The 26,480-nt window shown below is 44.6% G+C and overlaps 1 protein-coding gene and 1 long non-coding RNA gene across 3 annotated transcripts in view; one reads left to right on the forward strand and one right to left on the reverse strand.

Moving 5' to 3' along the window:
• Positions 1–1,762: 1,762 nt before the first annotated feature.
• Positions 1,763–5,061, forward strand: LOC142558978 (uncharacterized). Its single transcript, XR_012823099.1, has 2 exons — positions 1,763–1,871; positions 4,743–5,061. It is a non-coding gene; the product is annotated as an uncharacterized LOC142558978 (long non-coding RNA).
• Positions 4,858–26,480, reverse strand: part of l(3)76BDm (trafficking protein particle complex subunit 8 homolog l(3)76BDm) — a 142,955-nt gene continuing 121,332 nt past the window's right edge. For both annotated transcript variants that reach the window (XM_075670813.1, XM_075670812.1), the window contains 5 exons: positions 24,687–24,848; positions 20,210–20,311; positions 14,896–15,020; positions 14,109–14,189; positions 4,858–6,865 (listed from right to left, as the gene is read on the reverse strand). In XM_075670813.1, the coding sequence (XP_075526928.1) occupies positions 6,598–6,865; positions 14,109–14,189; positions 14,896–15,020; positions 20,210–20,311; positions 24,687–24,848 (738 nt within the window). In that variant the 3' untranslated portion in view covers positions 4,858–6,597. The remainder of the gene's footprint in view (positions 6,866–14,108; positions 14,190–14,895; positions 15,021–20,209; positions 20,312–24,686; positions 24,849–26,480) is intronic.

Below are 26,480 nucleotides of genomic sequence, written 5' to 3' on the forward strand. Positions count from 1 at the left end.
CATATTACTGAAGGGTAACGTCAAAATGTTATTTTTTCCTAGAATCGAATAGACGTAGACAAGTAGCATTTTTTCCGGCTTATAATCGAATGAAATGATATTTTTAATACGAGTAGTTGAGTATTAGTAACACAAATTATGAGGAGACCTTTCGTCATCGGTCTAGTACCGGAATGTCGCTGGGGGGTCTCAAATCGTGTCATGCATTTACCTCAATTTCTCGGTTACTAAAGCTCTGTTCGCGATTATATTGACGCCTTAGACGTTCTAGAACATTGCTCTACCACTTTAACTTGAGTTTCTGGTAACCTTTAGTGTCCCTTTAAGAAGAAGCTTTAGCTCGGGCTCAACTCCGACGCGGCCTATTCAAATACATGTAAAACGCAAAAACGTTTTTATGAGATAACCCCTGGACCGATTTTGATGAAATTTGTCGCATTTAAAAGAGAAAGTTAAATTCTAGTGACTGTTGGAAGCGGAATTTCGATTTAAGGCTTGAATTTTCTTAAAACGATTTTCAAATATTTGACCGTTTGAAAAAAATAGAAGCATGAAGTTTATAAATTCATAGCTCTGCATCAAGAACCGATATCGCGGTTCTGTAAACGGCATCCATTAGATCATTCAAAGCGGACAAATTCAATATGTCATTTTACATCTTACGTGAATTTGTTACGTTGGTTACAATGGTTTTGCAAAAGTTGTATTTCTCTATTATTAAATTTTGTTATATTCATGTGTAACATATCAATTTTGTCCGCTTTAGATGTACTATTAGATGCAATTCACAGAATTGTATTATCATTTTTATTGGTTAAGTTACAGAGTTGTAAACTTGATAGTTTCGTTTTTTGAAAATTTTCGATTTTTGCCAATATTTAACAAAAAATTGACAATCTAACTCAAAAATTCGAGACCAACAGTCACTATATTTTAAGTTTGTCTTTTATATGCAACAAACCTCGTCAAATTTGGTGCAGTGGTTGCCGAGAAAAACGAATTCTCCTTTTACATGTATTTAGATAGGAGCACTTGAGCTAAAGCTTCCTCGGAAAAAACGAAATCAGGAAAGAAACAATTTATGATAACTCAAAGGGAAGTTCACTACTTTTCGTAGCGAGATCAGGATGGCTTAGAACACGTACATATAAAGCGGGATATAAGGAAGAATCAGCATGTGCTTGCTGCGGTAAAGCTAGGGAAATGATGGAGCATATGTTTCATTAGAATGTGAAGATATATGCCCAACGGTCGATTTAGGCACCACTGGCCTCCTTGAAGCCCTTGGGTTCAGCGAAAGCAGGGGGAAAGTAAACATGTCTGCAATAGAGATTAGTAAGAGGCGATTGGAAGATTGGTGGAAGTAGGGAAACGACAAAAAACGGAGACCTACGAAAACAAAGTTCACAATAGGGAGTCAGAAAATTTGGTTATGGAAATTCATCGTTGTTTATTTTTATTTGTATTATTTTTTTAATTTTTTGAACCTAGGTAGGACATTAGGCAGTATAAAAGCAAGAGCTTGGTGGCGCAACCTACCGCCCCGTTCCAAAGGGGACGCTCATAACATCTATTCATTCATGCGAAGAGTGCCGTGACCATAGAGTTTCCTACAAAAATTCTTGTAGGAAACTCTATGGTCGTGACATCTTCAATTCATAAGGCTAAATGAGCTGAAGTGTCACTCAGCAAATCTAATCCAGTACCACGTGTCAGTACGTGCTCGCGCATCATGGATGAAGGAATCTCCATGTCGCGCATATGACCGCTCCGCCATTAAACTCTGTGTGCCATAATAACTGGTTGTGCGCAGTTTAGGATGAAATGCTGTCGGGCCGAGTAGTGCGTGCTCGGTCCATTATGCGTTGGTGGTGAGTCACGCATGCGTACTTATATAGTACTGGCGACGTGGCCTTGGTGAGAGAGGTCATCCTCAACCGACTGCGCACTTCGCGCGTTCGGTACGGCAGCTGTGTCATGGTGCACTCAACAAACTGAAACTTACTCCATGGCTTGTTATCAGCTGCTTTGCCGTGTTGCATTTATCTGTGTGTGTTCATAACGCAGCGGATTTGTAGCTCGACCATTTTACTAGCTCCAGGACTTTTGTATGAAAATGAAATTGCTCTATTGGTTATTAGCATTCCATGTAGCTGTATTGCCGCGAGTTTCTTTGTGCCTTTATGTGGTTCGCGTGGTATTGATATAGTCTTTACTATTCGGGGCGAGGAGTTACGGAGTCGCCATCTGTCGGAAGCGCCTCCCTTGCGTAGTATGAGGGTTAACGCGGCGCGCTCGTCATAGGTTTGGCTTACGGCGCTCAATAAAAACACCACGCGGCAGCCCTCCTCGACATTTATGTGGGTACTATCAAAACGAGGGAAGTTTTTGATTGTCGATATAATAATCTTGGGCAAACTGAAATCACAGAATCGTTTACAGACTCTTTAGCGAATACGTGCAGTGAACGCCGCTACGCGTGGTCGCCGCGATGTAGTCTCCCGAACCGGCTTTTTGCGTGAAAGGTAGGCAAACGCTGAGAGTAAACTATGTGAAATATGTTCTTATAGCGGGCTGTCTGTATAACCAAATGGGGCATAACAGAATGAAGCCTCAATGCAGCGATCGCACGGGTTCGCAGCGACCGACTGCGCGTCTGCATGCATGTCCGCGCACAGTTTTGCTTTCGCTGTGAACGCGTTTTCGAACCCTACCGTGAGCTTTAGGCCGCAGCATTTGAGCATTTGACAGTACACTAGCAAGCACTGTCGTTAGAGTAGGTCATTCGATCATTAATTGACGCATCTAAGTGCTCCACGGAAAGCGAGTAATTTATTATAAGATTTTAAAAATGTACATCGCTGCCGATCGCAGCACACTGCTCGGCGGAATTTTCAGCCGCCTCTACCCATATGACGTAAATCACCCAAGACTTCAGTAGGGCAAGCTATCCGAGTGGCTGCCCAGAGTGCGTCATCGATCATTTCTCCACCTTTAGGGTGAACAAATTAGGTTCGCAATAGCTGGAATGGTAATTTGTTTCTATAAAAAGAAAGTAAAAGAATGAGAATACGCAAGAACAATTTCTCACTACACTTAAGCACTGCTGGCACGCAGCAAGCGTCGTCTGCTTGTGTTACGTGCTCCATTTTGACGAGAGCTCCGCGGTCAGAGTCGGTCTGTCTTTTCGCGAGCACTATGACTAGACTTTGTTGGGTTGTGGACTGCAAACGTAGCGACTGGCAATATGTCAAGCTGCGACATAGTGTCCCTCTGCAAGGCAGCTGACGAGCAGGCTGGCTGCAGCGCACCGGACTGCCGCTATCCGATCAGCGCCAGGATTTGCGCGTTTGCGGCTGTCCACTTTACACCGGAAGATTACTAACGCAATAGCGCTAGTAATCTTCGGTGTTAGGGTAAACGCAAGCGCAAGGGGACAAAGCCTGGCCGTTTGACCGCGTCGTTTTACGGGATGAGCAGAAGCGCAAATGTGAAGGTGAAGGCATAAACTCAAGCTGATGAAGGAACTTTAGCGCAGACGTACGTGAGCTGCCTGATCAGTCTCCGCGTTCCAGCCACCCGTTGGCACAGAGCTCAATCACACACAGTAGCAGTAACGAAATGTATTCTTTGCTGCTGGTGTAAATTTTTCTCAGGAATGTAATCCTTAACACGTTGTTTTTGTGTAATGTTTTACACTTGGCTAAAGCAATACTAGCTTTGTTTGGCCGGCTAAGCTCTGCGCTAACGGGTGGCTGCTGGACCGTGGAGGCCGATCAGGCAGCTCGCGTACGTCTACGCTAAAGTTCCTTCATCAGCTTGAGTTTATGCCGCCACCGTTCTGTCGAAAGGCCCAGCCCGCCTGTGGTTACCGGAATACCAGACACGTTCGGCGCTGCGACAGAATTCTCGCAACGCACGCTGCTTCGATAGCTATCGCTTGGGGTCTACTGCCAAACAGCTGGCGGAGAGTTTGGAAAAGCTTCGCGCGCTCGCTCCTAGAGAACCAAAGTCGACGACACGCCGTGCCATCATGACGCAGAGCCAGTGAAGGCGGAGGTTAGCCATTAGCCCCGATCACTCGGCGGACGAGTTGAGGAGGAAATGCACGACTATGGAGGAGGGTTACTTGTAATCGTCCGTAGCTTTTTTAATATGAGACGTTTCACACAAATTGTGGGGCGAATGATTAACTTCAGCTGTACCCTACGCGTCTACAAAATTTGTCCGAACCGTTTCAGGGGCCCTTTAAGACGATTCAGGTAGGGCAAACCCTGCGTGTAAGGAAAAAAAGAAGAGGGAGGGGGGGGGGGGGGGGGGAGGCAACTGTATTGCGGCAGAAGGTTGCTCCGTCTTGCAAGAGTGCGCAGGGGCTAAGCGTGTGTTGTGTCGATCCAGTGCTTCAGGAAATTCACGAAATAATTCCTGTAATATGGTGATTGGGGAGAACATTATTGTGCAGGAAAGCTGACTTAGTGCTGCAAGGAACTAATAGCCTTGCGGGGTAACCAACATGCATGAATTTGCAACTTGGGCTAAAAATTTATCAGACATTTTTCTGACCTTACGCAATAAAATAAAAAATATTCCCTAACAATGCCCCTCCAGGTTGTTAGGCACACTGTTATAAACATATACCTCCCAAAGAATGGTGCAATGAGTGAAGGGTGCTTAAAATTTTATAGACTTAATTCTTTCATGGTGAAAAACCAGCACTGAAACAGGAATTATCCTCTGCATAGGTCCCACGGCCCACAGATCAAGGTTCCTCTCACCTGCAGTCCTTGAGTGCCAAGCCAGGTTGTTCTCATAAATAACAAAAGGCTCACAGCACAAGATCTCATGCAAGAAGCACCATCAAACAGCATTTTAAACTTTATTCATGCAAAACAGACCTCAATTAGGCATTGCTGGTAAGAATCAGGCCTTCGCATTCACTCTTGAGAAACGTGACAAAGTGTGAAATGAAACGCATTTTTTGTATGTACTGGGCATGCCTACAACGTTGCACATGCACATACACTCACTCTCATGCCAAACAATTCATTTGCTGTCACTAGGCTTCTGTTTGAGAAAAACATATGAGCTCTACACTAGGTAAACACAGCAAAAGGTTGTTTAACAAGAGATGTACTTAAATTTTTCCATAATTGATAAAGCAAGAATAACAGCATTTCTTTAGGCATCTGAGCAGCAATTCTGTCCACTCCTTTCTTGCGAGGTACCAGAAATTGCTAGAATTTCTAAAAATACACTAAAGATATTCCATTTAATGTACATTAAAACTTATGAATCCAACATAATAAACTTTGCAACCACGCATGAGAGCAGCATAAAATCTGTGAAATTTTCAAGTAGGATATTTCTAAAGGAAGCTACAGGAAGAATTCTGAAGTAGCTCATACAGCTTTTTATGTATAAGAACTGATGTACTTTTATGGCACACAAAGATGTCATTTCTTTCAGGAGAAAGAGCAGCACATGTGCTTCCACTTTGCTGACTGGCACTAATGTACTCCAAAGTATCGCTAACTGAATGTACATGACTACTTCAGTGATTTTGACTGACTGCATCATTACATAACTCTGTCACAGCTTAACAACTTTATGAAGTTGCATAATGGATATCATGCTTAGTTTGTCATTTAACATAGATGTTTGTGGTGCGTACGACGACAGCATTCTATGTGCTACTGCAAAAGCAAGTTTTTCTAAAATGTGCTTTGAATCATCGAATCCCCTACCTAGCTGCTAGAATATAATGTAAACAATGCCTTTCAAACTCAGTGATCCATATATTGCATGTGAAAATGGAAATGCAACAAAACTTTTAGTCTTGGTTGCAAACACTTTCCAACACTGAAAAGAAAATACAAGACTCCACAAATGCTATCAACATGCACATGCTGTCATTACACTTACACATTACTATTTTCAATAAAATATCTTTAATAGGCCCACTTCACTATGCCGTGTGACTTCTGATGCACAAGATATTGAAACTCATGTTGGCATGTTAATGCAGGTGTGTTTCATGTTTGTTACAGCAGTAAGCACATGAAAATGCCTGAAACCTTTCAAACCAGATGTGTACACCAAGCATACCAGTAAGACATATGGTACCCCCGATTTCAGAAATGTGGCTTCAAGATATATTCTGTGCGTGTTGTACGTATACCTGCACTCTGAGCAGCATCAACTTTGCCTAGTCTTCCTGCTTATGGTATGGCTTGGCACAGACCGAGTACAGCTTACCAGCCCACCGCTCTTAAGGTTGAAAATCTTCAACAAAGCACTGGCCCCTAACACAGCAATGTACTTTGCCGAAAAGCAACCTTAATAGACACATACTACCACAGCCAGTCCGAAATCTAAGAAAACTCGAACCTGAGCAAAACAGCAGTTTCTTGACAGCACAGCAGCAGCTCATTTCAACCTGCCAGCAAACGAATAGTTTTAGGGCCATGGTGTATTTGTAAGTGCGAACATCACTCAATTTGGACAGCATCCATAAGCACATTTTTACCACTTCAACTGAGGTAACCTCTAGCTCTTCCACCAGTAGAGTGAAACAGCCTGTGGCTTTAAAACTAAAGCCTATAGAGTTTGTGGTTGTTGTACCACCATGAGACTAGGACACAACAGTTCATGTGAAAGACGTCCATCATCTGTGAGCACGCTCACATGCAAGGCAGCCATGTTGTACGTGCCAGCCTTTGAAAAAGTGGCTGAAAGAGCTACTGCAGCCGTAGTATGAGACTTGATTGGCAAGTGACGCCTTACAGCTGTTGCCCAGCTAAAACCACCAACATCAGCTGCCACCACATCTGGAGTCGTCGTAGGGCTTGTTACAGCAGCTGGTGTCCTGCAATCAGCACATAAAAAATAATGAATGTCTTAACAAGCTAACACTAAACACAGGCCACATGACATAACATAAATGAAAGCATCATTATTTTTAAGCTTGTTTTGTAGTGTATACTAGAGTTTTAGCAAAACTCATTGAAGGTGAAATAGTAGATTTATCACAACTAGCATACTATCTTCAACAAATTACGGGGAATTCCACAAAGGCATGATGATTTGAACAAGCTGATGCAAGAACCATACCTTGTGGGGATGCGTGACTCTCACGCCTCCCCCGAGATCTAGTTTTCCCGCATGGCTCGTCTCCTGCAGGGCGGCTTCGCCCGCCGTGGCGCCTGGCGCCCGCGGCGGTCGGAGTGGTACAAGCGCGGTGCGAGAGATGGCGCGAGCGTCGCGCCGCTGCGGGGTTACTCGGGCGCCGGGAGACAAGGCGCTCTGTCTCTCTTTGGGGTTCGGGAAGCAAGCGGGACGGACATACCGTCTGCGCGTGCGCCGACCCATGCTTCTGCGAGACCGTCTCGCGTGGCCGCCTTGGACATCGTCCGCGTGACCGTACACGCGAATGACCAGGCGTTGGGATCCAGCATGGGGCGAACATATTCGCTCGCTACCAGGTCGCGGTAAGTCGGACTTCTAGATTTGTCGCGCGCCCATCGGCATGTTTTGTGGATAGCAACTCGGCTAGCAGGCATTGATCTATGAAAGGTGCAATAAATGCCCTTGTGATTGTTTGCACTACTGTGTTGTCGTTCCTTTGTCCCAAGAGCACGGGTGTGAGAGACCCCACATCTGGCTGCCCAACGTGGGACTCTTGGGGCATCGGACGATAGTTTTAACAGTTTTGCTTCGTTCGAGACCTTTGTTTGAACCGAAGCGTAGGCCTAGCGTGGATTTTGATCGCTAGCGTCGGCGGCGTGCTTTCTTGAGCGAGGTGATGGTGGCTGTAGTGTGTTTGAACATGTCAACATGCTAAGCCTTTTCGCAAATGTTTTTTTAATGACATTCGTCAGTACGAGAGCCACGTGGTCTGCATCCTGGGAGAGCGAGGCTGAGCGCCCGCGGAGCAGTGGCAAGCCTGAAGCGAGTGAGTACGGAAGCCTCGTGGGTGGTCCGAATTTCTTATGTAAATAGCTTCTTCTATCTCTTTGACTCGGATGCAGTCGCGGCTCTGGGAGCCGGTGGCCGCGGGTGCCACTACGGGCTGACTGGTATTGCGGCCTGGCACCGGGCGCTCCGACACCGTCTAGGACGGTGGGCGCCGTCAACTCGGATGCTGTGTGCACCGAGCGGAGTAGGACCACCTCACAGAGCTGACGTCTCCTCGCGGCTGCCTGTTTTGCGCCCATTCTGGGTGTTGTTTTGGATGCCGGTTGTTGTCAGGGTAGCGACGCTTTAGGCCTAAGGCTTTACGAAGCTGCCTGTCGCACGTGGAGGGACACAACCTGGTGGACCGTGGCTTTGAGGTGTTGCAATTTGCTTCCCTCATTCTATTTAGCCTCGCACGAATTGAAATTACTCGTTCGACTCAAGGAAGCGAGCTTCGTTCACGTAAACTTCGCATCTGAGTAGCTGCCCGATCTTTTGCTAGCCGAGTTGAACATCGTACCACGTGGGCGATGCGCATGCAGAATTCCTCTCCCTTGCACTACTTTAGTGTTTGCCGAGTGTGTTGAGTGTACGCAGTGTGAACGGAGTCACCCCTGGTCTGCCGTCACCTGCACATCGTCTGCGCTGCTGCCCCGGACTACGATCGAGCCACCCCGGGCGATGGTGATGCTGTGGCCAGTTCGGCGCAGCGACTTCGGCGGCCTCCTGCATCCAGTTCACAACCCTCGGCGGCGGACAAAAGAGCCGGCGGTCACCGACAGCTACGGCGGCTCTTCCCAGCAGGGCGCGTCGGCGCGAGCGACGCTTGCTCGTTCCGACTACTGCGTCGTCGTTTCCGGAGTCCTGGCCTGGAATCGTGCCGCCGAGTCTGCAAAGCTGCCGCTGTGACCGGCGGACGCCAGCGGTGCACCCAAGGACAATGTCATTTCTTCGGCGCGACCACTGTTTAATGTTCTACCTTGTTTGCGAAGCACAGTTTGATGTTAGACCGTGTCACATGTCTCGCCGGAATATGTAGTGATTTAAGGTTGGGGGGATGTGGGGATGCGTGACTCTCACGCCTCTCCTGAGATCTAGTTTTCCCGCATGGCTCGTCTCCTGCAGGGCGGCTTCGCCCGCCGTGTGGCCTGGCGCCCGCGGCGGTCGGAGTGGTACAAGCGCGATGCGAGAGATGGCGCGAGCGTCGCGCCGCTGCGGGGTTACTCGGGCGCCGGGAGACAAGGCGCGCTGTCTCTCTTTGGGGTTCGGGAAGCAAGCGGGACGGACATGCCGTCTGCGCGTGCGCCGACCCATGCTTCTGCGAGACCGTCTCGCGTGGCCGCCTTGGACACCGTCCGCGTGACCGCACACGCGAATGACCAGGCGTTGGGATCCAGCATGGGGCGAACATATTCGCTCGCTACCAGGTCGCGGTAAGTCGGACTTCTAGATTTGTCGCGCGCCCATCGGCATGTTTTGTGGATAGCAACTCGGCTAGCAGGCATTGATCTATGAAAGGTGCAATAAATGCCCTTGTGATTGTTTGCACTACTGTGTTGTCGTTCCTTTGTCCCAAGAGCATGGGTGTGAGAGACCCCACAACCTGAAGAACTATACCTGAAACTACCAAGGTGGGGGGGGGGGGGGTTGCGCGGCAGCACTTTTCTTATTTTTAAGGGATTCACCTTTTGTGACAAGCTTACTCACGTTTTAACAACCACAAGTGAAATCTGTGTATTGGAGACTAAAGAGTAAAACTCCACTGGGGCGCAATTTATTTTGCAATGATTTTGCTGTTGCCGACTTTGCCTGCCTCATAAACTTCTCCATGTAGGTTTGCTCGAAGCAAGTACCACTCTGGTGCCCCTTGACCATCAGTGCACTTTCGAGTGTTTTTTCACACACAGATGAGCGAAACCCTGTTAGAGTTTTGTTCACAGTGCGGAATATTCTTTCACATTCAACATTCCTGTGGGGAATGGAGAGAATACCCAGCATAACCATTGAAATTCTGTGGAACCTGAGCGATCCTTGACACTTCGAACGCTTCCTAATTGCGACCACTACATGTCGCACCTTGGCTCAGTCAATATATCGGCTGGAACCTGATGTGCTTGCAAGTTGGCAAACTCAACTTCAAGTGCGTCGATTGCTTTTTTTGAATCGCCACTCTGCTGGGGTAGAATAGCAGGGAACACCATAATAAAATTATGTACACTGTTGAATGAAGCAGCTTCCAGAACTTGTACTTGAGCAACTTCAGCCATCTTGAGATTGACGTCTTCTAGCGGGAATGTGTGGCAAATGTAATCGCATGCTGCCAATAAGTAGAGACGTACAGCAGGGAACTGCTCTCTCTCAATGCAGCTCAGTGTCTCAACCACAGAGTAGGTTATGCTGCCAATGACTACGTCTTCATTACCTTTCTGGTTCTCTGGAGCTCCACAGTCAATTTCCAGCAATGAACGACATGCCTTGACAACACCTGGGCGCACAAATCTAGTCAGGAGATCCTCGAAAAAGCGGTTCAAGAGGCCCCTCAGCACATGAATCTGAGGAGCATGTGCCTGAAGAAGGCAGTTTGCCTTCTCAAAAAGCGGTATAACATCTTGGAGAAAAACACAGCATGCCCTGTTTAGCTCCGATGACAAAAAATAAAACAGGCGCTCCTCAGGGGTCACGTGGCTGGTTTCCCGAGAATCCTTGGTATGAAGTTTCAGTTTTTTTGCTTGAGGTCCAGAATGAGCTCCTTTCCTCTTTAGCGAGAGTTCATCATCGTCAGCGCTTTCTTTCCCGAGGCCTGCATCAGTCTTGCGAAGATGTGTAGCAAACTTTGGGGTCAGTGCAGGGTTCTTGGGAGTTTGTGAGAAGTCTTCAGAATTTGGTTTGGCTCCAAAAACAAGCTCTGCTTGTTGCACTGCTTTGTTTCAGATTAAAAAAAAAAGCCAAGTAGTGGTTTCCAATGGTCGAGCAGCCTCTTCAAACACTTTCGCAACGACAGCCAATGTCTCAACGAATGCTTCAACATCTTTCTGACCTCGGCATCATGCATTTCTTTGAACTTTAAATTGATCTTTCCGTTTCGAGCTTTTCTCTAGGTAAAAAAAAATGTAAACCAAAGCCTCATTAACCTTTACAGGAAGACATGAAGCATGTTTTTGGGCGGCCAATTCGATGAGATGGCACAGGCAACCAACCCCTATCAAACCTGGTTGAGCTTCTCTATGCAGTGGAAACACTGTTTTTCTTGCCGATCATGACATTGGCATTGTCCGAACAGATAGCCAACAGGTTTCCCAACAGGCAAATTCCGAGACTTCATCTCGTCCAGAACCAGATTTGCAATATTGTGACCCGTTGCTTCCCCTTGGATTGTCCCGAGGCAAAGAAGGCGGCTTTCGACTCGTTTCTTTAACGAAATATGTCGCAAAAATAGGGTAAAGCTGCATATCCCTATTCTTACTGTCATCCACAGCGATCGAAAATACTTGCTGTTTTAGGGCAACCAGCAAAGGAGTCTCCGCATTGGCGGCCATTACCCGAACAATTCACGTCGTCTTTGTTCATCCATAGATGTAGCGTTTCGCTTCTTCGCACTTGGGGAACATCTTCCGGAAAAGCGGTCACTCAGCGGGATGTTGTGTTCAACTAAAAACGCTGTGAAGAGGCATGCACGAATCACACCAAGGTCGTTGTCGCTGCATACAAAACTTGCTAGGCTTGGCTGGCTGTCCACAGCTTGCATGTATAACTGATGCTTTTTCGAAGCAATGTGGACCTTGGTGTCAGACTTGCTGCCACGCAAGATGTTCACATCACAGGCATAAAGGGTGCAGAATCCAAACTTCTCCCCTTTCTTCCACGGCACGAAGCACGGAAATTCTGCAAGTACGATTTCAAAAGCACTTAAAAGTACTGTCGGGGCTTTGAGCCCGCCATTGCACTGCGAAGCCGCTACAGGCCAGAGTCACACTGGGTCCAATGCGGCAGCTGGTCACACAAAAGGTGAAGCCAACACTGCAGTTACTGAAGCTGACTGAAGTCCGCGCCCGCGCAAACAAAGGCAACAGCATGGCAACAGGTTTATGGAGGCGCTAGAGGTGTTATTGGCACTATCGAGCTTTGGATATGCATTCGCGACCCCCCTAGTAGATGACAGAAGTCACTACAACCTTGCAGCTACTGCTGATGATGATACCATGCATATGTATTGCCCTCTCGTGGCGGCGCAAGGTACCAGGGTGTAATTTTACTACATTTTCACTTTTTTTTTTCGCAAATAAAATGCTTTCCGTAACATTTCAAGCAAGATTCATAAGATCCTAAGACTGCTCAAAATTTGTACATTCTATGGAAAATTCGGAAGAGTTGGCAGGTATGGTCGGAGAGCACAATGCAATCAACAGTAAGAAAGAACATGAAAAAAAGAACTTGAAATTTTTGTTTCTATAGCTTGTCTCAAGAGGTTAAAAATCTATTACAGCAACAGTGTTTGTAGATTGTTCTCAGGTAAAATGTTGACAAGCACTCAGAGTTGTCAATGAATCCTAGAGCTAGAGTTATTTCTAGGCATGTGCAACAAAACATATCTGAGGGCAACATGGCAATAGTGAAAAAAAGCACTTGATGGTACACACTGCTCAAAACACAAACTCATATTAAGCATTACTTAAACATCATATTCATAGCTTGAAGACATCTTGGCTGAGTGACTCAGCTATGCAGGACACTATAGTGGAGGAGGGCTCTGCATTCATTTCAGTCACCTGGGATGTTTTTATGTATACTGCAATCCCAGTACCACAGCTGTTTTTGCATTCTGCTGCCATTAGAATGTGGCCATCATGGCTGGGACCCAAGCCTATGACCTTACTCTTGGCAGCTGTATGCCACAGCTGCTGGATCACAGCGGTGATAGAGCTATCTACAGAGTTAAGACATTAATTGGTTCTCTTTTAGCTGTTGACAGATTGACTTATGCCCCAAAAATTAGCGGTGGTGCATGAAGCTATAGTGAAGTACAACAAATTTCAACCACATAGGCCTCTTCAACATGTATCACACTAATATCTCAACACACAGCATTTCTGTATTTCTCTTCCTACCAATGCGCAGCTGTTGAAGGCACCCTTTAGAGTGTTCTATTTCTTATGCTCTCAATAAGGTTAGCACGAAATTGTAAACATGCATAGACATACTTTGCTAAAAAATGCAATTTTGCATGATGTGAGTGCATACCCATGTACAGTTTGCTACTTCCATCAGTCTTCTTACAAGCCACAAATGCAAAATAAAGAGGGACCACAATACATACATGCTATTTACAAGATTTCTGCTAGCGTAACTGCAAATGCCCTACTAAAAGCAAATGTCTATGGCTTTCCCAACTTCTCTGTTACCATGCAGATCTACAAGATTTAGAACCAAAGAATGGTGTATGAGTCTCGCTAAGCTGGAGGGCATGTGTACTCCCCTACGGACATTCTAATGCAATGTGTGCCTCAGACTCTTGCATGATGTCTCATTTTACTGTGACTGGCACCTAATTTGGAGAAAGATATATGTATCTGTAGTAGCACATTAAAAACCAGGTGCTATTCATGGTGGCCACCAAAAGTGGCGCATCACATCAAATACTGAGGCACATGTCTCATCACAAATGCCGGAAAGTACAACAGTACACGTATGTGCCTGTCAGTGATCTAAAAATTGATGCATTACAAGTAGATAGTGCAACAATTGTTATTGTTCCTCAGAGGTCCTAAAGAATTTCATTATGAAAGTAAATCAGCTTGCACACTAAAAAAAATCAAGCTTCTTCTTGAAGCCTCGTTTCAGACTGGGTGAGACACTGAAAATAAGTGTTGCAAAAAGGCAGAAGTCACAAAGCTCATGTCATACAGTCTTGGATAAAGATGTGCAACTTCAGATGCTAGCTGCATTACAAGTGAAATTAAGTGGCAAGTAATAGAATGCTCCAAGTCAGCACATTATGCGAAACAAGCATACAATTTTCATCACCATCCTGCCATAACTTGACAAAAGCATAACTTGACAAAAGCATTACTCATTGTACTAAATAGATGCACTTAAAGAGAAAATTTCTTGTTAATAACAAGGAGATGCAGTCAGAAACACTGAAAGGCAATACATACCTATTGCCTGGCTCCACTGTGACTGTTACTGGCCTAAAGCTAGGATTATGCACTACAAGACTCACTGGTATCACCAGTAGCCTGAAATAAAGAAAAAGTACTTAATTGCACATGCTCACTGCTTAAATGTAATATACGTAATATTCAGCCTGAATTTGTAACAATACGAAAGTATCTCAAAGGATGAAACATTAATTCCTAGAGATATTTTAGAAAATGCATAATACAAGGGCCAGATATTTACCGTGTAGCCTAAAGCATGTTTATACCCAGATGTACGGCGAAGGAAGTGTCTTTCTGATTTTTTAATGCTTTGTTTCATCTTTTTTCCACACAGAATTCTGCTGCAGCAGATTTGGTGTTCAGATCAGGCAAGGTTGCGGCGTGGACAACATATTTAGCAAGATGTGCTCGTACGAGCACACACACCTACCAGGATTATAATAAAAACATTGCCAAAAAGTTTTTTTGTTTCCTGAACTATCTGTGGACTCTAATGACGTGACCAGCAAGCATCTGGTGAAGCAAGCTGATCACTTTTCTCGCTGTCAGCAGTATGTCACTGATGCTCCATTCCTGTTTGCGACACAACTGTGGGAATTAACTATTGCTAGCATGTGGTCACATCACTCATGTCATTAATGTCCTCATAAATGCAAATATTTCATGATGTCATGATTGTCACGAAGTAAAAAAATTGTATTCATGTAAATATACTGCTTCCTATAGAAACTAATGGAAGTAAAGGAGCTCATTTCCAGCCATGCCATGTTTAACAAAAACTTACCTGTTGGTGACAAAGTCATGCTTGACTTGAACAGGGTGTATTAGAGCACAGCGCACATACTGAAATGTCGGTGCCACCAAACCAATAGCTGGGTAAACTGGAATTGCAGGCTTCAAGTCTGAAGGCTATGCAAGTAATAAAAAATGCCTATTAGAGAAAGCACGTCACACTTTTTTTTTCAGTTTTCACCAACAGCTGAGAATGATTCATTTGAGCTAACTTTGAATTTAATAGTCTCTGCTATCCAATCGGAGAATTCACTATTTGAAATTGTCGAATATTTGTTTCTGTTCGAATATAAGGCATAACAACCATTTATTGGAGCCTAGCAAAAGAGCAACCAATGTAAGTGGAGTCTGCTCAGAATTATTCTGCTGCAGGAGGGCCACAGTTGTTGCACAAGGACACTAGTTCTCAAGCTAATGCATGGCACAGAAAATACCCACTCAATCATTTCCATTCATTCAATAAGAATTATTTACTTTTAGGCAACCTATATATGAACTTCTTATATATTAAACACAATGTGCATCAAGACACTAACGATCCGGGTTGGCTCTTTGCACTTGCCAATTACCTCCATGATATGGCCCGCCAGGTGTGCAAGGAGGAGACGCACACACTATGGTGAGAGAGCAGATAGGCGCACGTCCTCCCCCCTCCCTTTGTGTGTGTGCTTGATCATGTTGCCACACATTCACTCCCTCCCACCCCATTACACTGACGCAGAAGAAATCGTCAGCTTTCATGTTTCTCTGAGTGCTGCAAGCTACCGCGAGCCCCGTAGCCTCCTCAAATTGTTTACCAGAGTGACAAATGGCGCAGCGGTGCTTCCTGCCTTCTGCACTCCAGCACGCATGCTTTTTTGGCATTTTTTACGCTCAAACTTTTTATGCAGAAGTACGCTTGAAATAACATTTGCCTTGGGCAACATTTCCACAGTTTTTTGCTAGATTTACTAACTATATAAGCACCAAGTAGATGTCTCAAATGGGCGACAACATTGTTAAATCGAAAGTGTGTCACGAAATTACTTTGTTAAATCATGAAAAAAAAAGTTTTCCAATGAGACTAAGATCAGGAAAATAGTTATGTTGAATTCCAATGGCGGAGTCGGAGCAGCCGACGGACTCCGCGAGCGAACACTTGACACTGGCGTAGAGCAACACCTCCAAATCCGCGAGTGGAACACAAGCTGCGCCGCCGGAGCAAGGCGGAAGCGGAACTTCTATCTCCGAGTTACCCAGGATGCCTCGCGTGTTGTCATTTCCTTCCGCTGTTTGCTCCCAGCACCACCGCACCAGTCACTTGTCTCTTCAGCGCCGTTCACCTGTTCTTGTTTCAAAAGTGCGGAATGGATATCTCGGCAAGCGTGCAGCAGCTTTTGCTTCCTCGAGAGTCGTGACCGGTGGCGCCTCCCAGCAGACAAATGTGGTAAAGGAAATACGTCACGCAGAGTTCCGGTCCACTCCGCCGATTTTGGCGGAGCATCTTTTTCTGCTCCACGGAGTGACTCCCGCTCTGAATCCACTCCGACTCTCTCATTGGAACACCTTACTCCCACCCTCACTTTGCTACTGGAACAAACTTGCTCCGAAACGAGCAGAAAAACTTGCTCCGACTCCGCCATTGGAATTCAACATTAGTTACATGCGCATTTTGTTAATTTGAGGTTTGACGCATACCATAACAAAGAAATAAAGGATTCAAGAGGATACGAGAGGGTTAGCTTTGTATGGTTGGTAACAACCATACAAAGCCAACAGACAATGAAACCAAGGAAAGCATAGGGAAATTAACCATCTTTAAGCAACTGTAGATGTATGACATTAAAATCTGTGATAAATTTCGTATTATTAATAAATGGTAAATAAGTGGTAAGTGATAGGAAACTGAAAGAAAAGACAACAATGTTGCAAGTAGGAGCCAAACGAACATATCATGTGCACTTTGGTACCAAGTGAACTGTGGCAATAGCTGTCCCTTTAACCACTTTCTGGTATTCGTGTACAGAATTTCATAAACTAGCCCAGGGAGTGTTAGCACATGCAGTTCATGGCCATGGAGCCACACGTGAAAAACATTCATTAAAGCACAGGCATCAAGTGGTATGCAATCTCAGGAGCAAGTAACTAGAAACCCAGAGTCTAGACCCTCACTATGCAATGAGTAAGAAAAATACATAAGTGGAACTGTGCTATCCTTTAATAATAACAAGGTACTTAAATCAAATTTAACCTTCTGCATTTCATCCATATTTGAAGTTGTTATAGGCTACCTGGGGCCCTTTACGAAATCTTTGCGAGGAAATTGATACATCGCTGTGGTAACTGACTATGCGACCAAGTAAGTAAAAGTAAATGGATGGAAACAACTTTATCAACTACATCCAGGGCTAGTTCGCCGTGCGGCTAATTACGCGCTACACGCAGAGACGCCAAGTACAGCTGCACGTAATCACGGTTTCCGCCGCAGCACTCCACATCTCCCGATTACCGATTGTGGTAAACCTTTTATGTCCAAAGAGTTCTCATGTGCTTTGGACACTAATGACCAGTATGGCCATCTCCATCTTCAGGCCATCCCCAAACAAATGGACTTGCATAACTCACAAAGCATACCCTTACTGATCCCTTAGCCGCATACACGAACTTCGAGCACACAGACTGGGATGAGTACATTAGAATAGCTGTTTTCACTTTGAAAACGTCCCTCCAGGAGACCAAAAAACAAACACCATTTCAACTGGTTTACGGATGCAAGGACATTCTTTCTGGTAAACCACAACTTGGCCTTCGTTCCCAGCGAAATGTATTAACTAAACATGAAGACTTTATCGTGAAACTACAAGCAGCCAGGGAGAAGACATGCGATCTCATACTCCAGAAGCAAGAGAGAGATGCCACAAACATGAAAAAGGACAAGTTTCTAGTTCTTTTCCACGTTGGGGACTTAATTCTCATGCACCGACACACACGGATGGCCAAGCAGTGTGCAAAGTGTTTCTCGCGATACCAAGGTCCCTACTATGTCCTAAGGAAAATAGGAATTACTACACATACCTTCACATTGCACGACTCTTCTCTGAGACACCAAGATTTATATATACTATATACACACATACACGCATGCCAGACCAAACCAGAAGACGAAGAGAAAGGTGATGATGATGACTATGTACGTGTGTAAAGATGAAGCCCACACTTCACTGGTAGCTGTTGATGGTAAGAATTCAGGTGGGATACATGGGTCGAGTCCTCTGCGGACCTATATCTGCGCTGCCGCGTAGGATCGAGTCCTCTGCAGATGGATGAGAGAGAGAAGCTGCGCATTGCATTGTGCCCCCCAAAAAAGCGAGCTCTTTGCCCAGGGACAACAAAGACTTGCATGAAAAGGTTGGTGCGCAAGACCTGTTGCTTCGACTGCAGCTGGCTGATCAGTTGCAAACTCTGTGCAGCTGCAGAAAGGCACAAGGGATGGGGAGCACTGCCGCTGTGTCACGCTGCCTGAGACGAAACCAGGCTACTTTGCCGTGGAGAGCAAGTTGCAGACAAGTTCTGCCACAAAAGAATGCACACTTACTGAAGCAAATTTCTTTTGTTTCCAGGAACCTGTTATGGATTCTGTGGTGTACTTTCACTGCTCATGCAAATCAGCTGAAGGCATGTAATTTCTCGTTTGCGAGACCCCTCGTTGGGCATTCTATAACCCACTCTTGTCTGAGATGGTCAGTTTTTCTGGTTGGGGTGGGCAAGCGTAACGACACACAACCATAAGAATTAGTAGGGAAGAAGATGAGGGCATTAAGATGGCATGCAGCTTACTAGGAACGGCTTGTAAATAAACCGTGATAGCCAGCCAACCTCATCATCTCGCTTTAATATAAAAGAACTGTTAAACTTACCCCATGCTTTTTTTCATGTTGTTGTCTGTTGGCTTTATATAATTTTTAGTAACAATAAAGACTTTTTCTGCAGTGTGAAACTAATATCTCTATGAAAGCTAAAAAGAGAAATAAAAAATTCTTGTTCCATCCAAAAGTACACGAATCTAGGAAGCAATGACAAACAGCAAATAGCTGCCTTAGCAATGACGATGATGCTGAAATAGATGGAATCCCCATCGCACTGCCATCCAGCAACGGCTAACCTCAAAGCAATGGAAACCAAATGGTCATACCATCAAAAGGAAAGGAAAATGAATGTAGGAATGGCTCGGGCATTCTGTTGTTGCAACAGCACAACCACCATGATCTCAAAGGACTGACTTTCGTTTCACCGTGATGTCCTCAGAGCTGAGCTCCCTGTGCCCAAGCTTAAAATGCGTGGAAAAGACCAAGGTCATCCTAAAGAATTGAATTTGGAGTGGCTAAGGCATGGATAGTTAAGAGACAACTCCAAAACATCCATTGGTATTAGCTTATCAGGGCAACGATACGAGGCAGCAGGCACCTGAAGCAAGGGGTGATGAATAGTCGCCTGTGTTTTGGACACCACCCATTTATACCATAAGATGCCACATTTCTTGCAATGTATCTTGGATTGTTGGAGCCTTTGCTGTTTTCCTTCCTCCATGATGGCAGCTTGGAGGAAAGAAATAAATGGTGCCAACCTTGCCTTTCTGAGTAATGTTCATAGTGATATGCAATGTGTTGCTTTGTTTACTTGGATGGCACCACTGTTTTTGCTTCATCACCGTTATTTCCTCACCAACAGGGGCTGCACTCTGGAGTACAGCCCCTGTTGCACTCCAGAGTATCAGATGATTAACTTGTGACCAAATGCCTCTGAATTAAATAACGTCTGATGCGACAGAATAATGCATATGGTAGAGAGCCAGATGGCAAATTCAAGTTATTCAACTTTTCAAATAAATGAGGATCAAATTAACAGCCTTTACTATAATATCTCACTATATTTATTTTGTCAAAATAATAGAGATGTTTTGACATGTTAAGATAGAATGTAGTGGTAAATAAATGCACCTGCATTTGATTACTTGATATCTGATGCAATAGCTAAAGCTTTACATTCGATTTACGTTCAAAACATTCGATAATCCCATATCCCTATTGTTTTAACAAAATGTCGTGCGAGTTCTATCAGAGTAGCAAGACTAGGTTTTCACTGTTATTGGGACAAGCCTGCAATGATTTTCTTTGCCATATACGACGCAACTTACAAACTCATACAACCTGTGAAAAAGCAGTTTTTGCATAACAGAAATGCTCTTCTTTAAACATGGGCATTTGGCAGCCATACACAACAGGTTACTGTAAGGTAGTAAAACAAAGTAAGATGTAAACTCAGACAACCTTGTGGCCCAGTAAGGAAGAGTACACTGTATGAAATTCCCGCAGTACCACATGATGCTGGCCTCTGACCACACGCACTGATCCATCCTGCTCCACAGCTGCCTGAAAAGATCAGATGAATCACACTGTTTAAAATGCCTGTACAACGAAAAGTCTGCTAGTTACAGCATTTATCCCATCAACTTTACATGTGCAGTGTCTTGCCCACATGTAAACTATATTACAGTTAGACCTCGATATAATAAACTTCAATATAATGAAATTCTCAACATAATGAAGTATTTATCTTTTCATAGCCTCCTGTCCATAGAACACCATGTATTAGAACCTCAATGTAACAAAGTGTGTTTGTGTGTGATTTCAATACGAAATTTCGCTTATGCCTCAAAGGAATGCCGAGACAATAAATGAATATTACCGTGGACGCAGATGGTCAAATGGCCGAATTACAAGCGGCTGCTTGTAAACACCCCTCTCCAATCGCATGCAGAGCAACCACCGAAGTGGAGTTGCATCATGTTCTGTATAAAGTCCAAGTGGCATAAGTTAACACCCCACGCACTTTGTGCTTTGTGCGAGGGTCAGGAAAGAAAGATGGTGGCTTCTCGAGTTCCACCTTCCCGTGCCAGCAAAGGGAAAGAGGAGGAGAGGAGCGCGTGGTAATGCGATCAAGCGCGCGCGAAGGGCGGGGGGGGGGGGGGGGGGGTAAGTTGGCGCATGTCTCAGCCGTGGCTGCACATGGCTGTAAGTGCGGCTGAGCACATATGTAGCCACGCACCCTGCTTTAGAGGTAACCTGTGCCGCGTGTGCAAAGAGTGAGCATGCCAAGACAGCGTGGCATCATGTAAGCTATCTTACTTCACGTTTAGTATTGGAGGTTGCGTAATCTCTCATTTTGGCGACCTGTGGGAGTGAGAGGCAGACAAAGCATTCGCTCCCCACTGCTGGCGCTTTTCACAATAGCGTCGCCTCAGTGCAGGCGACGCTATCAGCAGGAGGGGCGGAGTGAATGGCTTCTCTTAATTGGCACCACCGATGTGAAGATATCGTTGATGTGGCATGAAACCATACCATTTGTCACCAACTCCCAAATTGATCAAAATGAATTACTTTCTAAATCAAATTTGCGTTTTTCAATTGCTCGATAATTTGGAAAATTCTGCAGCCCCTTTCTGCATAAGAAAATCAATCGGCAACTGTACTTATTTGCATAAATGGCTGAATTTCAATACGATATTTCGATATAACGAAGCAAATTGCCAATTTTACCTACTTCATTATATCGAGGTTTAACTGTATCGTAATTGCATTCGGCCATCATCAAGGACCAGTCTTGCTCATAATTTTCTAACAAGAATTAAACGAAGGCCGTAATGAAGTAGCGAGATATCTCAATTGCTGTGTTTGTTAGGCAACACTTCAAGTGCACTGGCTATTCTGTAATGCATTACTCAACAATGTATGATAAAACCTAGCTAAAATGAAGCTGAAGGGTAATCTGAAGGGTGTCACACTTCGTTACAGTCAAACCTCATTATAACAAAACAGTATCAGCCAAGAAAATACCATCGTTATAGCCGACATTCGTTATAAGCATACATGCAGACATAGACGGGAAAATATTACAATCGGGTCTATGCAAAATAAACACAAGCGGGGTGCTTCTGATGGGCCAGCAAGAGGTCTTCTGCAGATTCTGATGGCCTGTCAGCGCCTTGCCATGCTGACACAAAACACAAGAGCAACAATAAACGCCGAATTTTTTCGTATATAACCCACATTTTCATATATCCCCCAACCCCAACTACTACACCCCAAAAAAGAAAAAGAAGAAATCCGCATATATAGCCTGCAGAAATAACAGCACACAATGCTCAAATCTTTATAAAAACAGTCACGTGGGTGCACGACTCTTTAATGTCATATTTTTGCCAAGCAGTCCTGGTCCCAACATCTTCGGCAACGTGGATAATCTTCTGCTACTCTGAAGGACTGCCGTCGAGCGTAGCTCTTGCGATCTGAGTTTTGGTTCACTGGTGCCAGGTGACCTATTTGCTAATTGCTAACACAACAAAAACACAAAATGGCAATGCGAAAAGAAAAGGAGAATGGGCGACCATGAAAATGGGGAGAGGGAGTGTCAACATGCGATGGTGGGGTTCCCAATGAGGTAACAAAACAAGATGGCATTGAACTTTACCTTGAGATATGGCTTCACGTCAGTGCCGCTCGCGCTGCCGTGAAGCCACACCATGAAATAATATGCTGATAGTGTGCACCCTGACTTTACCATTAAATTTTTGTAATTTTTGGTGCAGCAAATATGTGCGAAAATGCTATACATGTGCACACTCTGCATTGCCATGAGTACACATCCGTGCGGTTGGTGTTATCATGCAGGATTGGCATGTTGGCTTGTCGACTGCAGTCTAACCAGCTAGTAACGTGCATGCGTGTTCAGTGTAATTTCAAGTTGCTATCACTGAGTTTTGCCACCGCCAGACTTTTAGGATACAGAGGAGACCACACATGGATGCATACTTTGCTACTACGGCTGTCATTCTAGACAGTGCGCCTTATCTCATGCTCTATCGCCGATAGTAAGGTCTATACGTGTGAACATATTGAGGGCGAGTTTCCTGCGATGGCTTGTAACCAGACACTCTGCCGGCCGCACTGCTTAGTACATTAGGCCTAACCAGCACCATTTCATCGGGAGTTGACAACCAAAGTTGCCATTTCATGCCAGTCGACATGACACCAACTTTGTTCATGGTCGCCATGTTTGCGGCATTGAGCACACAGTTCACGCCTGGAACGTTTTGTGGCACCAGAAATTTCAGTTATTATTGTAGTGCTAGGGGTAGGTGGCGACACCAAAGGGAAGTCTGAATAAATGTGAACCTGTAAAATAGGGCATCTGAAAAATTGCTCGGTGACTGTAGTTGACATTTTTGTTACCAGAACACACATTTCAAGGCACCTGCAAACAAAAATTTGCTTCGCTATAACTAATACTGAGTTGGATGCCACATTTTTTTATTTCATTATAGCAGCAGAATACTCCATTGAAATAAAGCATGGCCAACCAGATTTTATATTTATTTTGTTACATTCTATAATTGGTTGCACTAGTGTTCGTTATATCAAGGTTTCACTGTATATCCATTACTTCATAATAACAACTTTCCTTATTGGCCAACATTGGCTGCCAGGAAAGGTGGGGTTATGCTGTTAGAAACCACTGTGTAAGCCAATGAAAGAGCCCCCTATGCACAGCCAAAGGGCAGCGAAAGATTTTGTGTCACATCTTCGTCAGGAAGATGACTGCTCTTTCAAATTCAGCTATCAATTCTGATCCATATTTGCAGTCGTTGCATTGCAGTAGTAACATAAAATATCTTCGTGTTTGTTGAGTGTAGTGGTAGAATGCTGCAAGCCTCCGATTTTGTTGAGTGTAGTGATGGAACACTGCAAGCCTCTGATTTTATATATGCTCATCGCCAGATGAAAGCAGAAGTGTATAAATGACAGAAAAGGATTTCTTTATGCTGGCGTCCAGTAATAGGTGTTGAACTGAATCAGAGACTAGCAGCTCTCTGCTGGCACATGAAAAAAATGCTGATAAGCATAACGATCCCCAAGAACTTGAGCAGTAGTCATAATTTGTAACGATCTATTTTACTTTCTATTCTTATTATTTGTCGTGCTGAGTGCCTGATTCTAGCAATAATGGCGGCACGGCTTCGTTAGAGCCAATGACGAAAGAAAAAGAGAATTGAACATTAAATGGATCTTTATAATATACAATCCCTTGGCTGCGTATTTGCAGCAGATTATTGCAGCCTCGGACAGTACAGCATGTACCGCATTTATATTTTTGTACTGCAAGCCACATGCTATGTTGATCAAGGTGTAGTGTGTTGTGTGCACCACAGTACAGGAGTCAACAGCATTGGCAGAGTGCATTGCAAGGCAGAAATAATAGAGTGTGTGCATAAATGCCGACTCAGCAACATGAAGCATTAAAATTGCTGCACTGAAAGCAAGTGCTGCTATTTATCTTTCTCACAGAGAGAATACCTACACAGCAGGCAGCCTTTAGTGAAACACAGGTCAAGTGTTAAGTCTCTATGTTAAACTCACTATATCTAAACAAATGTTGTGAGCCTGAACTGGGTCATAAATCTACGACCCTCATTCAAAAGCATAACCCCGAGCTCTATACTCTAGCAGACAATGCTTGCACTCATAGCACAAAGTTCAATCACAGCGCCACAGTGGTTGGAGCAGCAGAGGGCCAGATGAGCCCCATTGGTAAGGCAAGGAGTTTCGAAACTGATATCTATAAAAGTTTATGTACGTTTCTACACGGACAGACATACAGCCCTCCGTAGCTGCACTAGTGGCAACCGTCAGGTAGAAACCTCTAAGACCCCAGTCCACCAAATTCTTTGCGGATAACTGTAGTGCTCACCTTCCAGATGACAGCAAGTGTGATTTCAAGAGGTGGCAGTGCAGTGGTTTCATCAGGCACAGAGAGTGCCCCTGGGGGGCCTAAGGTCTCAGATCCAGGCAATGGCAACTCTTGGCCCCACCAGCTGCAGAACTCAAGGCATGGACTACGCCCACTCTCCAACTGTGCATGGCAGTGTGCAAAATAGTGTGACCTCATGAAAACATGAGAAAATGGTACAAGCAAAACTTCTCTTTATCTGCAGCTCAAGGTATCAGTCATCTTTTAATACAAGAAAATGTAACTGTTTGTTTAAGCCAAACAGGAAATACTAAAATACAGCTTACACATGAGGCAAAACTCAATGTTTAGTCAAATTACAAACTAATTAGCACTGCCACTCACTGTTAACTGTAACACCTGTGAAAGTGCGAATTCCTTCAGATTACAATAGCTATCATAAGGCAAAAAAAGCTCCTTCCTACAGTACAGGAGAGGCTTTCCATGAGGCAGAATGTTGCCAGCGACATTTAAAGTGCACCTGTTACTGTGCCTCAGAAGCTATGGAGTTCTATAGCTGAGGACAAAGTTGCAAGTTAGACTACCAGCCATGGCAACTACGTTATACAGAATACAAAAATGCTTGTATACCGATACCTGAGTAAGTGTTTGAGAATATTAGGAGGTCAAAATTTATTACGAAGCCCCCACTAAAGAATCAACATGTGTGCTATTTTAAATCTGGCTGCCTGCTAATGGTGGTGCACCACCACTGACATTTTCTGCAGAAGACTGCAGAAAAAAACTGACATCACCATAGTAAAACACATCAGGGTAACCACAAGATAGTCTTCAAAATTGGTGAAAGAGCCTTACAGGTACACAACCAAAGAGCAATGCAACACTAATGAGAAGCACTCTGTATAGCATGCTGATCTGGTCGATAGCAATACTTAACTAAAAAGAGCAAAAGAAAAGATGGAATACAAAGAGAATCTTACTTAAAATTAAGCTAGTGCATAATTTTCTTTTGATTTGAGTAATAATAAAGATGCAAAACTGTTTTGGGTGAAAACAGGCTCAAGCACGCAAATTATAGTAACAGATATATATAATATGAGATAAGACATGTTTGTGTTTTTACATGCTAACCCTAGAAGGTGAAGTTTTCATTCGAGATGGCATATGTAGATGCATTCGTTTCATTCTATCTTAGGAGGTCAGCGGGCTGCTTAGTGTTCTGCACACTGTTACAATCGGCCAGTGGGGGCCGATTTCTCTCCTAAAATATAGGCAGCTGTGAGTGTGGGGCACCCTGCAAACTGGATAGAAGCAGTGCCTGTTTTGTCAAGGCAGATATAATGTCAGTCTTAGTTAGTACTGCCAAGCCAATGATGTCCCTGATAGCACTGTCTAAAATTACATACTTATTCGAATCCAGGCTGACCCCGATTCTAAGCCGACCCCCTAAAGTCCGAAGCCAAAAAAATATATATTGACCCGTGTATTCTATGCAAAAGACAATGATGATGGGGGCATTAACGGACTCCGTCTAGTGGGTGGCTGAGCTTGGGTGAGGGCGAAGAAGACGTGCCTCTGTTCCGTTTGTTTTTGAACAGGTTGTCCTGCTGTTCTTGAAGAATGTCTCCCTGTATTCTGTCCACTTTGTACCACGACACTGGTGGAGGTGCCGGGCACTGAGTTCGCCTGATGCTCCGGAGTCCTTCTGGGAGTTGGTCATCTAGCCCGGATGCATTGTCACCAGTTACGACACCCGTGCATCGCTTTAGTCGTTGACTGCTAGGCCTTGCCCCT

The sequence above is a fragment of the Dermacentor variabilis genome, chromosome 1 (assembly GCF_050947875.1).
Source record: "Dermacentor variabilis isolate Ectoservices chromosome 1, ASM5094787v1, whole genome shotgun sequence".
In the NCBI taxonomy this organism is placed as follows: domain Eukaryota; kingdom Metazoa; phylum Arthropoda; class Arachnida; order Ixodida; family Ixodidae; genus Dermacentor; species Dermacentor variabilis.